We start from the raw sequence: 15,983 nt of genomic DNA, 5'->3' as shown, positions 1-15,983 counted from the left end.
TTTAGTGTGTATCTTTCCTACTTGACATAAGTGAAATATGTTGAAAGGAATAAGTGGTTGTATGAGTGTACGGGTGTGTCTGTACATTCATAACAGGCTAATAATTTTAACTGCACTTATTAAGGCTTGTTTTCATGTTACAAAAATACACTGAAGATACCGACGAAGGAAACCTTTATGGTTAAAAATGCTTCACATGTAATGCTTCAAACCTGTACCAAGGCCTTGATACAAGCTTGAAACTTCACATGTGAAGTGTTTTTTTAAAGTAAATAGAGATTGTGTCTAATCGGGTGTCTTAACGTAAATCGGGTTGTGTTCCTGGAAATTATTTAACGCGAGTTGTATTGGGATGGTTGTCTTTTTTTCCATTGTTGTTGTTTCCTTCTATGTTAGGGAAATAGTCTGATAATTACATAAAACTGACTACATGATTTCGTACTTTTTTACACCTTACGTTATTTACAAAAATAGTAGAACTTCAGGTTGCATAGCGATTTTCTTTTGCCCAACGCACACAAATTGAACATTCAGCAGTGATCTCTCATATCTGTGCATCGCGAGAAAGTACAAAAAGATGAAGAACTGTTTATCAACCAAATGTTAGATGTGTATGGATAGAATATAAGTTGAATCTAGTTTCTATTAAAATAGTGGGCTCGAGCCTGAAATTGGCACCAACGCCAAAATATTTTCAATTCAATTTTATGTTTTGTATAACAGGAGCAACAATAATAAAGGTGAAGTATAAGTTCCTGGAAAGATATGAAGTTTTTACTCCCCCCATCCCCCTGAGAACAAATTCTGCGGGCACCATTGCATGCATGCTTGATGTTTTCTTTATTTTCATCAACACACCCCCTAAATTTCAATCCACACCCCCTCAGCACCCCTAGATGATTAATCCTGGCACTGCTGCTGGGGTAAAGTGAAACTTTGAAATGGTGAAGGGGATCGACTGAAATCTTATTTGATAGTTCTTGTAATTTCAGGCAACTTCAGTGTGTCTGCCAGTATGGAAATCCTGGAAAATTCAAGGAATGTACCTTTTTTTTCAGAAAGATCTGGAGAACTTCCCGTTTTTCTAGAAAAATCATTTTTTTCTTTTTCTAGTAGCAAGCAAAATCGAGAAATGTTTGTTTTGTTGAGGGCTAACTGTACTTCAATTTATACTGTGATAAGTGGCTTGGTATTTATCACATTTTTTGTAGGTTTGCTGAGTGGTTTTCAAATGTGCACTAGATACTATACAGTAGAAAGTAATTGATATTTTATACAATTCAGATCCTGAGTAATACAGTAAGTTTGTTGGTAATTAAAGCACAAAGAAAATCTGAACATTGTTTTTGGGGCACCCATTCGAATACGGTGTCTATACCAAAAAATGCTTCCAACAAATTGTTTAGAGACCTGCCAAAGAAGATGCCACTTTTTCCCTCCTTCACATTTCAAAATTAGAGAAAGAATGGGGGGGGGGGACCCCCCGAAGTAGGCTTGCCTCCACCTGCCTACATTAAAGGGTATGTGCTTATGTCCTGGTGAACAAAAATACGTTAGAGTATTCAAATTGGTCTACTTACGCAAGTGAGTATGTATTCTTACGTGGACGACGTTTCGGAAGCTTTACTGCTTCCTTCCTCAGGTTGTCGTTTTCAGCTCGGAATATCAAGCCATGTCAGAGAAGTGTCATGTAAGGATACTGGGTGAAAGGTTCGGGTTAAAAACACTTCATAGTGCTTCACCTATACAGAATTAAAACCACTTTGCTAAAAACCCCTTAAAACTCACATTAAAACATGTAAAAACCACCGCTACGGTAAACTCTAGTTAAATTAAAACCACTTTGCTAAAAACCCCTTAAAACTCACATTAAAACATGTAAAAACCACCGCTACGGTAAACTCTAGTTTTAATGTTTTAATGTGAGTTTTAAGGGGTTTTTAGCAAAGTGGTTTTAATTCTGTATAGGTGAAGCACTATGAAGTGTTTTTAACCCGAACCTTTCACCCAGTATCCTTACATGACACTTCTCTGACATGGCTTGATATTCCGAGCTGAAAACGACAACCTGAGGAAGGAAGCAGTAAAGCTTCCGAAACGTCGTCCACGTAAGAATACATACTCACTTGCGTAAGTAGACCAATTTGAATACTCTAACGTATTTTTGTTTATAGATAGTGAGTAACACGCACGAAACCAATATGTTATATGTCCTGGTGCCTTTAAATAAACTAGGACGTCAGTTGCTCTGAATTTATATGTTCCCCTGTTTTTCCTTCCTTCTTTATTTATAATATACAATTACATATATACTACAAAAGAAAAGAAATAATGTTACACACACAATTTGGTTATGATTTGTTTTATGTTATAGTCAGAGTTAGGATTTTTAGGGAAAATTTCATTGGGAAAAAGGAAGGGAAAAGGTGCTAAAATAAGACCCAAAAAGGGGCAAAAGAGGTGCTGATTGGGGCAAAAAAAGGTGCTGATAATTATACTTATTAAAACTTTCCCTCCTATTTTATTAGTCTAAGCTATTCACTCGAAGCTGTGTACACATCACACACATGGGTTGTGTTACAGTTATTCACCAGAGTCGGGGGAAAAACACAGCTGTTGTACCTTACAACATTAAGCATTTCTAAATTTTTAAAAGTGAGTTTGTTTCTTTTCGGAGATAAAATATCTTTATATAAGCTGAATCTTCTCTCTACATCCACAGAAACAAGTGGAGCAAACTTAGTATTCACTCGGAATGGCAACTCTGTGGAAGTGGCAAATTCCACAACATCCGGATTCTTGTCAAGACTAGCCTCAAGTTTGTCTCTGGCAAAACCATCTAACTGCCCCCTCACAGTAGTAAAGATATCCCATTGTTTTTCCTTTTTGACGCCTTGTTCTTCTAAGCTTTTGATGGCTGTCCACAGGTAGTTGTAGGAATGTACACAAAATAGTTCTTTTGCAAATCATCTATCTTGTCTGGGAGGAGAAGTTGCTGTGCCTTGGAAATTGCACCTGTGTCGGTTGAATCCAGGGAAAGCAAAAACTCCTTAATTTTTTCAAGATTTTCACATAGAAACGCAGCAAACTCAATCCATGATCCCCAGCAAGTAATGATGGGGAAATGTAGCAGGGGCAGGCAGGTAGTTTCTCTGTAGGCAAGAATGCGGCTCGGGGGGGGGGGGGGGGGGGCTTAAGGAGTATTTTCTTCAGATCAGATATGAACTCATTTACAATGTTGTATTCGTTCCTAATAGATTCAGAAACCCTGTGAAGGGCATGAGCCAAACAGGTTACATGCTTTAACTCAGGGAACAACGGCTTCAATTGGTTAAATGCCGAAAGCATGGAGGGAGCCTGGTCAGTAACTACAACAACAACTTTTTCGAACTGAATTCCACCGGGCCACAGTTTTTGACAGAAATCCAGAAATGACTGCATCACTGTACTGGCATTTCTGCAACTCATACATGTTTAGTAACATGGGCTTAACTTCCTCATCTGTCAGAGAAAAACCCAAAATGTTCAAAACATATCGTTGCATTGAGTCCGTCGTCTCATCCAGAATTACACCTATATCGCAATCTGACACTTTCACCTTCATTTTACGAACAGTTTCTTCATACACAGGTTCACTATAGTTTTTCCTTAACGTACTCCCATCGGGCACTGACAACCGTGTGTACTTTTCAAGGAACCCTTTCAAGGCCGAATGGTTCACCTTGTTGAGTGTGTAAAAGATGCACACAAGTCAACATTAAATTCCTTTAAATTTTGGTTCTTGGAAGAACACTGCTCAAATTAATTGCGTAAGAGAGGCTTCCGAGATTTACTTCCTTGCAGATTCTTGTTCTTTTGATGCTTAGAACTGGTAATATGTTGCTGGATGCGATCTCTCTGGTGTTTTTCATCTAATGTGATTCCCGTATCACAAACCGTGCATCGAATAACAGTTCCATCACTTTCTATGAACTCGTGCTTAAATTCTTAAACCAGACTGAGAAATCGGGATCTGGGCACTTTTGGCATGGTAATGTACATGCACTAACAGAGTGAAATAGCAGGTAAGGAACTTACATCCACAAACAATATCTGTCCACCGCGCACACATGAAACGTGAAACCCACCACTTCAGAAACACATTGTTGCTTCACTGCTTCCAAGACCAAACTGCATTTTCTACTTCCTTCCATCTTAAAAAAATAACGGCGATCTGGTGCATATCAGTAGTGGTCTTTCCATTGTTGATTTCAAATAGGAAACAATCAAGCACAGTTTAAATACATTCAATTTCAGTTAACAATGTGAAAACATCTTAAAGAGAAAAGTGTCGTGAAAAAAGAAAAAACAAATTCAATGATTTGCTGAGGAAATATATTTAACAACAGCAGTAAAAGGACACAAAAAGGGGAGGAAAAGCGATTAAGAACACGAAAAAGGGGGAAAATAGATAAATGTCCCGGAAAAGGTAGGGAAGGGGAAAGGTTATCAAAAAAAGGGGAAAAAAGCTGCTGGAAAATTAGCTCCATTCTCACGTTGAGGCAACATTTCACACACTGAGTCCTTCGAGAGAGGTCTCATTTTCACTACGAAAAAAAGGTGCGCACCTAAAAATCCTAACTCTGGTTATAATTGTTAAATGTGTGTTAATATCAAGACTTATTTTGGTATCCAGAAGAAGTCTCGTCTGTTAGCATATGGATAGTTTGGAATTTGGTTATTTGTTGTGTATATGTTATTTTGTGTTTTATATTTTATTCTTGGGGGGGTTGTGAGTATGTATATAAAATAAAATCATTCAGTGATCCAGAACAGTTGTAAAAATGTTGTGAGGTTAGCAATTGGATGAATAAGTCCGGTGATGTGGGAATTGTTTATAGTTGGGTTATGTTGCATGTTTATTTATTTTGTTTATATGGAGATGAGTTTTGTGTATGTACAAGAACACAAATGTAAAGATATGTACATAATATGATAGGATACATACATGTTAACATACAGTGTATACTAGAGTACTGCATTGGACCACTTTCGCTCGCTGAAACTCGTTTGAATCTCCCACACTTGAGCGTACTACGCTCGAACGTACCACACTCATAGTGGAATGATTGGCAACGTCCTCTATTTCAGAGCCTAATAAGCAACACTGTCAACCTAAAACCCATACATGGAAGGAAACCACTCTATGCAATTACAATTCTAAATAATAATTGCGTATATTATTATGTAAGACTCAAATACAGCACATACGAAAGTATGCAATATCTACAGCGAAACGTAAAATGGATACACATGCTAACAGACCTGCCAAAGCAATTACAAATAGGCCTATCATATCACTGCAAGAAGTACGTTTACATCATTGTTCACTTAATGAAAAGGATAATCATATTCTGCGAAATAATAAAATGCAGTTATAACATTCAATCGAACATCATTTCAATGTGAAAATAATCGTAGAAACATAAAATGTCAGTGTAGGTAGTTTAAGCCCATAATCATTTACTTCATTTTCACGTATGTCGGTAAGATACACAAAACTGCATTTTAACATGGAGATAATGAATATGTTCACTTATTTTTCAATTTCACTTCGTCTTTACTTCACAATCCATATTTGAGGGCCCACTATCAAAGACAAATTATGATTATATGTGTACTGATAGGGTTCGAGTGTATTTCGCTTGAGCTGAAGAGCTATCAGTTCTGTATGCCATCTAGTGCTTCTCGTGCAAGCTATTTGCTGCTCGAGCGAAAAACGCTCATTGCAGCACTCGAGTGTATACTTATATAATTAATCTAAATGTGGAATTAACTTTAAAATACCTTGAAATGTTACACTGTTTTGTTTACCTTTGATATGTAGATTCGAACAATCATAACACACTAATAGCATAATATCCGGTACCTAAAAAATGTCAAATAACAACACTGACGAACGGTAACAGTGAATATATATTGTAACAAAAAAAATATTGCAATCAACAACTGTTTACATAGCCTCCTCAAACTCTCACACATTCACTCTATCTTTCTTTCACACATATGAGGTATTTTTACATGTGAAGTATAGATACAAATCATGGATCTCATTAACATATCATTCCTTTTTAGTTTTAAACCTTTATGTGAATATAGGGCATTTGTCTGCCAGCTCCTGTGCTCTTTTAAATTAACTTGAGTGCCAGCCCTCGGAAAGCGGTTAACTAAGACAATTGGGTCGGTGTGGTTAAATCTTTCGTTCGAATGAACGTATGCATCCAGTCGTAAGCACGACATTTAACAAGTTTCTCGGACGGGCGTAATACACATAAGCCTCTCTCGTCCAATGAGAACAACTACACCATTACATAGTGATGCAAAACTTAATCGGCTCCAGCTGATTTTCCTGGTCATCCATGAAAAATGGGTTCGCCCACCCGCTGCGACTTCTAGCCCGGTCGCGACGGAAATAATCCTTTCTTTTCTCCGTGTTGGTGCGGCTATCACTCAGGAAAAACCCGTCTCCCAACTCCCGACGTCTGGCTCGGACACAAATTTATCCACAAAATAAATCAAACCTCACACTTTTATGTTTGTGCATAAAATGAATCGATAAACAAAAAATAATTTATATCGAACTGCGTTTCACATGTCACTAGATACCGTGACAGAGTATGAGTTATGATTAGATGAAATTTTTGAAAGGATGCTTGCAAAGTACATCCATGCCCGAGCCAGGATTCAAACTTTGGAACTTTGGGGGCAAGACTGAGCCACCTGAATTCTAGAACCTCCTGATTTCTAAGATGTTTAACATTGTGATTGCATACTGTTACATATGAGCCAGTTGTACATATCTATATGTATGAAATCTATATCAATGTATCTTTAATTATTTTTTTTAAATATGGCCAATAAAATAAATTAATATATAATATGCCCATACAATTAAAATTCATAAAGAACTCACTTTCAAGAAATTGCAAGCTTTTCAGACTTGAATTCAAATTTTTCAATATTCTTTTTTTTACAATAAGTACATTATTTCTAATTCTGTTAGGCATGCAGTTTTAGCTGAATAGTTATTTACATACTTTAACCTTTTTATGTTTGTACCCATGCATTGTGTTTACATTTAAGTGTTTCTTGCATATATGAGAATTATAATTCCCTATTTTTCCAAAGTAGCAATACAATCAAAGATGGCAACAAACGACATCCAAACGATTGACGAAAATAGACTGCTTCATTTTTTCCCTTCCCTATCTTCTCCAGAAGAACAGCTAAATCTCCAGACACACCTCCTGATGGATTGTTGGTTTTTTCCATCATGCCAATCTTCGTTAGATGATCAATCAGTAACTGAAGAAGAGATCCTGGAAGAAGCAGGTTACGTTTTGAATACTTGTCTTAATTTCTATTTCACTTATTTTATATCTGTGTCAATCACAACAATGATGAACTGATGAAATGGATAAAGGGATAAATTCAATTACATGTTTCCTATTTCTGATATGTTACTTAGTAATTTTAAATATGTTCAATGTAGCATATTGTAGAACCTGGAGAAGTGACTTTTCCATAATTTACACGGTGTCTACCAAAATTCTCGACTTTTTCTTGATCTTTCTTTCCTGTTTCTTGGCCTTTTCCCCCCTTTTTCTTAACATTTATTTAATCGCCCCTACTTATTTGTAGTTGGAAATTAAAAAATATATATTTTTATCCAATGAGAAACCCATACCACAAGGCCAGTTAACTTGAAAACTGAAGCTCTACTTAAACAAGAGATTTTGACTTGCTTTAATTATTAATGCATGTAAAAATTAATGCTTCAGACATCATCCTGAATAGGGAATGGCCACATTATTTTATTTAATACTGTTACAATACTTCACGCCTACGAGAATGTAGTTCTTAAGAAACAAAATGAACAAATCTTAACCACAACTTAATAGAATTTTAGATTTCCAAATATTCCATTTTATCAAATCCCAGTACAGGTATATGAAAATATAAATTCAATATACTGTAAAAAAAATAGCAAAAACTGGACTGGTAGACACCCTGATTAATAACATTTATATTTTAAGTTTCATTTGTTTTTTAACATGCTCGAATCTCAGCCAGGGCATGGATGTTTTTCGTGAGTATCCTTTCATCTTATCAATTCCCCCTTACATGGAAAACATATGAAAAAGAGGGGGGAACCCAGAAAGTAGGCTGCCCCCACCCGAATACATTTCACAGGTATGTGCTTGTTGTCCTGGTACCCATAGGCATAGCTACGGGGTGTGCCGGGTGTGACTAGGCACACCCTAATGGGCTGCTTTATGAAAGAGAATTAAAGACAGATATTTCAATAAGAGAGAAAATAAGCGGCAATTTGTAAGAAGTTGAAAATGTCATTACTTGGTACAAATGTGTGCATTATCGCTGATTAAACGAGTGGCTGTAGTTTTTCGATTTTTTGATGTCATTGGAGAAAGAAGATATTTACTGCATTCTACTCTGTACTGCAGCGCTTTTCTTCTATACCTGTCACAAGCTGCACGTGTGAGAGAGCTTTCTCCAAGCTTACCCAAGTTAAAACTAAATTAAGAGCAACTCAGAAGCAGGATAGATTGGAAGCCCTGCTCTTGCTATTTGTGGAACAGGATAAAGCTTAGTCTATTGATGTAAATGAAGTTGTTGATGAGTTTAAGAACATTGTACCTTTTGACAGACGTCTCTTGTTATAGATGACGTGTATTTTGATGTATTTGTTTGTAACATTTATGAACATTTTGTGTGTGTGTAATTTCTATGCAATATCATTTTTTCTACTACATACGTATATTCAGAAATTTTCAACACTGTCATTTAGTGAATTTATATTCCTTTACAAACATCAGTGCAGTTAAAGAGCCAAGTGATTTTGTTGCAAAATATGCTATTAAAAAGGTACAAAACTTCATTTTTTTTCTTTGTGCACACCCAAATATAAAGTTCTAGCTATGCCTATGCTGGTACCTGAAATTTACACCAGGACGTGATATCCGTTGAATTTTGATTCCTCCGTCTATCTTTTCCTCTTCATTTCTTTATTATTTCCAACGAATATTACATGTATCATCACTAGGGCTCGGAAGTTGAGGAAAAATGCTTTTTTTTTTCCTAGTGTCCAAAGACGAGGCCCGACATAATATATGTTCATTTTGGGTCATTGTATGCCAGAAAAATAAAATATGTTTTTTTTGTCCTTTTTTGGCTTATTGGTCCTTTTTTAACCTTTTTTTAGGTCTTAACAGCTTTTTTTTTTTTTCACCTTCTTTCGACTATGTTTTTACTGCCCATTCTCAATTCGAATCATCATCAGTTCATCACCTCTTAAACATTCTTTATGTAGTAAGGAAAGAAATAAATATATTTGAAACATCCCTGAAACGGGAGGAAAAACATTATTGGACGACTGAAGCAGGTACGGTACAAGGTCCTTTAACTGTAACTTGTCTGGAAGGTCGTGCTGTAAGTGAAAACTTTCTCTTGTTTTGAAGCTTTCAGCATGGTGTATACGACCAGACAGCAAAGATCTCAAGTCAGATAAGGAGGTGCCGTGCAGAGGCAATATGTAATTATGAAGTTATTAATTAATTTGGATCACATTTATGTCCTTTTTGGTCTTTTTTTGGTAATTTATAGGTCATCAACTTCCGAGCCCTAATCATCACTCATCCTCAATGAAATTTCACAGACAATTTTCACAACTTTGTTTCCATGCCAGTTGCACTTACCACTGGAATTGTCCAGTTAGCGCATGCACACTTATGTCGAATGGTCATAAACAATGGTATCAGTCTGGCAAAAAAAAAGCCATGATGAGACAGTACCTAGGCCAGTGGCAGATCCTGGAATGACACTTGAGAAGGGAGACTTCCAGTCTAGTACCTCTTCTAATAGGAAATTTATTCTAACCTATATTTTCATGGAAAAGGATGTCAACAAAAACTGTTTTGGCTTTTGTGATCTAGAGGTTACTGTAACACATTGCAATAATGGAAGTCATGTGTTTGAGTTCCAGATGAAGATTGACGGTTTAATAATTTTCTTCCATTATTATCATAATTCATCATCTCATAAAATGTAAAGAACACACATCAAATGTGTGTTTTGTAAATAATATTAGGGCATTATTATGTGCACAAAAAAACATACCCTGGCCACACCTGTCCTATTTCTGGTGGTCTATTTCTTAAATATTTACTTCCTACGACAAAAAGCACTGGGAAACATGAAATGTTTGGTCATGAATTAATAGTAGCATCATCACATGTCTGAATTTTCTAGTTCACTGACTTCCTTCACCACTTTTAAAGTAAGATACGGAATCTACTGTCAGAAAATAAGAAATAATTGTGGCCGAAAGAAATGTTAGGGAAACATTTATGAAGCAAATGCAATTCTGCTACTTTGGGAGATACCAGACCAAAGCAACATTTGATCAACGACAAGCAAAATGTGTCATTTAGGAGCAATCCTCCAGTAATAAATTCAACCTTTTGAACCGAAGTGACCCAACAAATTGCACATGTCACTCAGTCATCATTCTGTCGCCTCAGTCTGTTGTTCGTGAATGAGCGGTGAATGTTTTGCTTTAGACTGAAGGGGTTTGTGTCACTTGTCACTTCAGTGTGAATTCCACGTGTCGCCTGTCGGTTTGACATTTCTTTCTATGAATGGGCTATGTGAAATTTTACCATAATACACTACAGAGGCATAAAAATAGTCCCACTCTTCCATAAGAGCCACAGTACAGGGTGATTCAAAAGTCCCTGAATACTCGCTTAAAGTTATGTCTACACTTTCTCAATCATTTCACTTCTTACCTTCATTTTCTGGCTTTGGTTTGTTCATGCTTGGCTGTATCTCTGCTAGTTGTAGATATGTATTCCTGATACATTCCTCTTCTGATTCATCATAGAGGAATCCCCATCGACAAGAGCAGTAATAGCTTCCTGGGAGGTTGAAGCATGATTCAGATAATGGATCGCACGAGTGAGAGCCATCAACACATTCATTGATATCTGCATAGTCAAAAAAAATTGGCAGGAAACAGATGCAACATAAGAATTTAAGAATTCATGCACGCAAGGACTACGTGTTATATGTGCAATTCTACATTCTAAATAGCATCTTGTCAACATTGAATGGAGGTGCATATGATTGTACAAAATTAGGCTGTTTCTTATTGGTGTTTGTTTGCAGTATCTTGTATAAAAATTGAGCATAGTTGAGGAGTTGCTCCTTTCCTCTCCTTCACACACACATATAAACAATTGTTCTTTAGAGAATACAGAAGCTGTGTGAATTTCAAAACAGTGTCACACTTGAAACACACGTAGTTGCAATTTAACATAAAACATATGTTACAACTTGGGTTCTGCCAGAGATTATTTTCGGGACAGGTCAGGCAATCCTTTCCCGAGGTTGGCAACACTGGTCTGATTTTCAAGGAATGCAGTTTTCATGGAATTTTGTGTATGATCTTGATAGGGAGAAATCCAAGTTCGGCACTTGGAAATGTTACCACTACACTATCGGGGAGGCTCATGGTGCAGGAATGGTCCACGAACCTTTTTTCCGGATCAGTTTAAATACGGTTCAAGTTCCGTATTCAAATGAAACAGTATGCAACTTAAACGTGGGAGAAAAATGTTTCCAGTTCCTGTTATGGAATCCAATATAATCCATTAAAATTTATTGGTTCCTGAACCTTTAGCAACCTCAGGGTTGTTAATAAATTCAACTCCTGTCTGAAAGAGAAAATCAGCAAATGTAAATGGGTTCTAGACTGTAATGAACATTTTAATGCTTAAATTATTTCAATTCAGTCCAGAAACATTTTTTTCCAGATCAATTTAAATATGGTTCAAGTTCCGTATTGATATGAAACAATATGCAACTTGGACCAAATTTAAATTGTGCGAGAAAAACGGTTCTGGTCCTGTTAAGGAACCCATTAGAAAATATCAAATTGTTACATAACCACTCTTTCTCCATGGAAATTTTGTAGTAATCATGAACGATATCCACTGAAAGTGAAATACATGCTTGGAGTTCAATTCTCATCTGATTTTTTACAGTGTGTTCATGCCACTTGACTTTAAATTCAAAGCACTGATGAAATTAAAACTTGATCTTACCTATACACATGCCAAATCTGGAACTCCAAACATAACCATCTTTTGGACAGTGGCAAGTTACATTCCAATGGTTAAGAATTATGGATGACAAGTCCCTGTTCTTTTGAGCATCCAGGAAGCACATTCTTTTGTCACTGTGATTTATTGAGTAGCATGGATTGCTGGCACTATCCCAACATTCAGTCGAGCTTGAGTAATGCCTTCTGGGACAACATGGATCTGAAATTATAATGACAGGTGTCATTTCTCAGCAAACAGCCAGGCAGGGGCCAGCCCCTCCCCCTTCCCGGCACTGCCATCAGCCCCCTTTGACATTAGGAAAAACTATTTGAAGACCACAGGAAAAGAACATGCTTTGTCCATTTTCTTGATTTTACAGGAGAACACATTATTTCCTTCTTATGAGCACATTCTTTACCTGCTTATGCAACCAAAACCTCTTTGTAATGGATGGAAATATTCTTGTACATTTCCTAGTTAGAAAGATCCTTCACAGAGTATGCGGTGTAAGGCACCTTGCTTTGGACGGCGGCTGTGGGACGGCATGGGTTCAATCCCAGGTTCAGTCTCCGGAAATTTTTGGCCTGTTTATAGGGCCGGTGGTAACCCACCATCATGAGGAAATTGGGAAGCTATGAGTGAGTAGCCTAACCTGGTCTCGGAAATCTCCTATTACGGCTGGGGGTTCGACGTGCTAACCCCCACGTCACCCCATTACTGGTTGAAGAACTCCACACCTCTAGGTAGGAATGTGGGAGGGAGACTGGCAGCCGGAGATAGTCCCAGGCTTTTCGAGGGCTGTCGAGCCATGAGTTATATATTATTATTTACCTCAAATTAGATAAAAATGGGCAAAGCACATTCTATCCCTGTTGTCTTCATTTTGTATAATGTTTTTGTACTGAAGAGTGAAAATGTAGGCAGCAGATGATATTTTGCTCACGACTTGGTAAAGGATAAATACACAGAACATGAACAGCATCTATTACATTTGTACATCTTGTTTATGAGCAGAAGTCGAAGTAGTGAAAAGTATTTACAAGGTTCTCTAGACTTTAGAAAGTTCTTTCATAGGGCAGTTCCTTTTTCTGTACCTTCGCTGTTCCTGTTGCAGCCTCCCATTTGGACAGAAATCTGTGACTTTCACTTCATTATCACATATCTTCCACATCTGCATCAAAGGTCAACGGCTCCCCAAGTTTTTCGAAGGAAAGGTAGTTTTATTGCTTCGCCTGGGAAACACTATGATTGAATATTGTGCATTTTTTCTTGTATGATATGGAGTTTTTAGGAAGGGATGATATCAGTAGCAGTCAATTGACACTTTAAGAGAAGTTTTAGAAGACACAGAAAAACTGTAGCATTTGTATGATATTTCTAAATTTTATGTTTCATGTTAACTTAATGCCCCACACACACATAATTGACTTTCATTTAATATTGTTAAACTTTTGAAAAATGGATTACAAAGCTCCTCCTGATAACCTGTGAGTCCCCCTTGAGATCAATTCTAGCTACGGCCTGACCATCACCCCCTGAAACTCAAGGCCATTTCGGTCAAGAACCTCCCCCTCGTGACGTAGGGACAGGCAGACCCTTGGGGGGTCAAGGAAAGGAGGGTGAAAATTCTCCACACCCTGCAAAAATGCTACTTTTAGTTGAGCTTCTAGCTGTGTACTGTGAACGTGTGCTTTTACAGGTGGATGTGCATTCGCCTTACATTTAGTGTTTTAGTGGGTTTTTTTTCTTGTTTTTTGTACAAGAAGTAAACTTTTGATGGTATCATGCCATTTCGTAGTTGTGTGCCATATTGTAAAGGCAATTACGACAATGAGTCAAGAGTGACAACTATTTTCGTATCCAAACAATCCAGAAAGCCGAGAGAAATGGATTAGAGCTATCCAGAGGAAATATTTTTCACCAACAAAAGCTTCCAAGGTAATTTCAAGTAGCTAGTATAAGATGCATGTTTTGTTTGAAATAGCGTTCTCAAGTTGCCTTTGTATACTCCTAAACAGCTAGCAATTCCTCTCCTTCGTTTAAATTATTACATGAGTAATTAACTAGACAAGATTCTGTGTTCTATTCATTCTTATAGACAATACTACTTTTCTCTAGACGTAGTTCTCTTTATGATATTCCTCCACTTGCACATACTTTACACTACATTATGCTTAACTTCAATAAACGGAAACTCACCCTTGATATTTTTATCTCTTCCCTGTAATAGCTATTTAGTTCGGTAATAAATAAAGACAATATAGAATAATTTTTGTACTTCATAAAAACGCTACGTTGCTTTTCAGACTCTCTAGGTTAATCACGATGATGAGTACAAACAGTGAATTTATTAGATATATATCATCTTCGCTTATGAAGACAAGGACAAGTCAAACTTTTCCAATTCGAAAAGAAACCGAGAACGAGACATTCATTTCAAACTCGTGGCGAAACCGAGAACGGTTCAACATTTTTGCAGTTCAATAAGAAATGGTGAACGAGACAAATAATTGCAATTCGAAACTAAACCGAGAGTGAAACATTGATTTCAAACTATCTCGATGCGAAACCCAGAAAGACATTCGAGAACGAGACAAACATTTTCACCTTAATACGAAACCGAGAAAGACATTCATTTCAAACTATGAAAAACCGAGAACGAGACAAACATTTTCAACTCGATACAAAACCGAGAAAGGCATTCATTTCAAACTATGAAAAACCGAGAACGAGACAAACATTTTCAACTCGATAAGAAACCGAGAAAGGCACTCATTTCAAACTATGAAAAACCGAGAACGAGACAAACATTTTCAACTCGATACGAAACCGAGAAAGGCATTCATTTCAAACTATGTATGAAAAACCGAGAACGAGACAAACATTTTCAACTCGATACGAAACCAAGAAAGGCATTCATTTCAAACTATGAAAAACCGAGAACGAGACAAACATTTTCAACTCGATACGAAACCGAGAAAGGCATTCATTTCAAACTATGAAAAACCGAGAACGAGACAAACATTTTCAACTCGATACGAAACCGAGAAAGGCATTCATTTCAAACTATGAAAAACCGAGAACGAGACAAACATTTTCATCTCGATACGAAACCGAGAAAGGCATTCATTTCAAACTATGAAAAACCAAGAACGAGACAAACATTTTCAACTCGATACGAAACCGAGAAAGGCATTCATTTCAAACTATGAAAAACCAAGAACGAGACAAACATTTTCAACTCGATACGAAACCGAGAAAGGCATTCATTTCAAACTATGAAAAACCGAGAACGAGACAAACATTTTCAACTCGATACGAAACCGAGAAAGGCATTCATTTCAAACTATGAAAAACCGAGAACGAGACAAACATTTTCAACTCGATACGAAACCGAGAAAGGCATTCATTTCAAACTATGAAAAACCGAGAACGAGACAAACATTTTCAACTCTATACGAAACCGAGAAAGGCATTCATTTCAAACTATGAAAAACCGAGAACGAGACAAACATTTTCAACTCGATACGAAACCGAGAAAGGCATTCATTTCAAACTATGAAAAACCGAGAACGAGACAAACATTTTCAACTCGATACGAAACCGAGAAAGGCATTAATTTCAAACTACGTATGAAAAACCGAGAACGAGACAAACATTTTCAACTCGATACGAAACCGAGAAAGGCATTCATTTCAAACTATGAAAACCGAGAACGAGACAAACATTTTCAACTCGATACGAAACCGAGAAAGGCATTCATTTCAAACTATGAAAAACCGAGAACGAGACAAACATTTTCAACTCTATACGAAACCG

The 15,983-nt window shown here is 36.9% G+C and overlaps 1 protein-coding gene across 1 annotated transcript in view; it reads right to left on the bottom strand.

The window, feature by feature from the left end:
- Positions 1-7,143: 7,143 nt before the first annotated feature.
- Positions 7,144-15,983, bottom strand: part of LOC146004454 (uncharacterized) — a 30,559-nt gene continuing 21,719 nt past the window's right edge. The window contains exons 6-8 of the mRNA XM_083143309.1: positions 12,165-12,383; positions 10,848-11,045; positions 7,144-7,358 (exon numbers count right to left, since the gene is read on the bottom strand). Coding sequence (XP_082999435.1) covers positions 7,144-7,358; positions 10,848-11,045; positions 12,165-12,383 — 632 coding nt within the window. The remainder of the gene's footprint in view (positions 7,359-10,847; positions 11,046-12,164; positions 12,384-15,983) is intronic.

This window comes from Lepisma saccharinum, chromosome 21 (genome assembly GCF_977018435.1).
Source record: "Lepisma saccharinum chromosome 21, izLepSacc3.1, whole genome shotgun sequence".
NCBI lineage: Eukaryota > Metazoa > Arthropoda > Insecta > Zygentoma > Lepismatidae > Lepisma > Lepisma saccharinum.
Note: the sequence above shows the minus strand (reverse complement) of the source record. Positions and strands in the feature narration are given on the sequence as shown.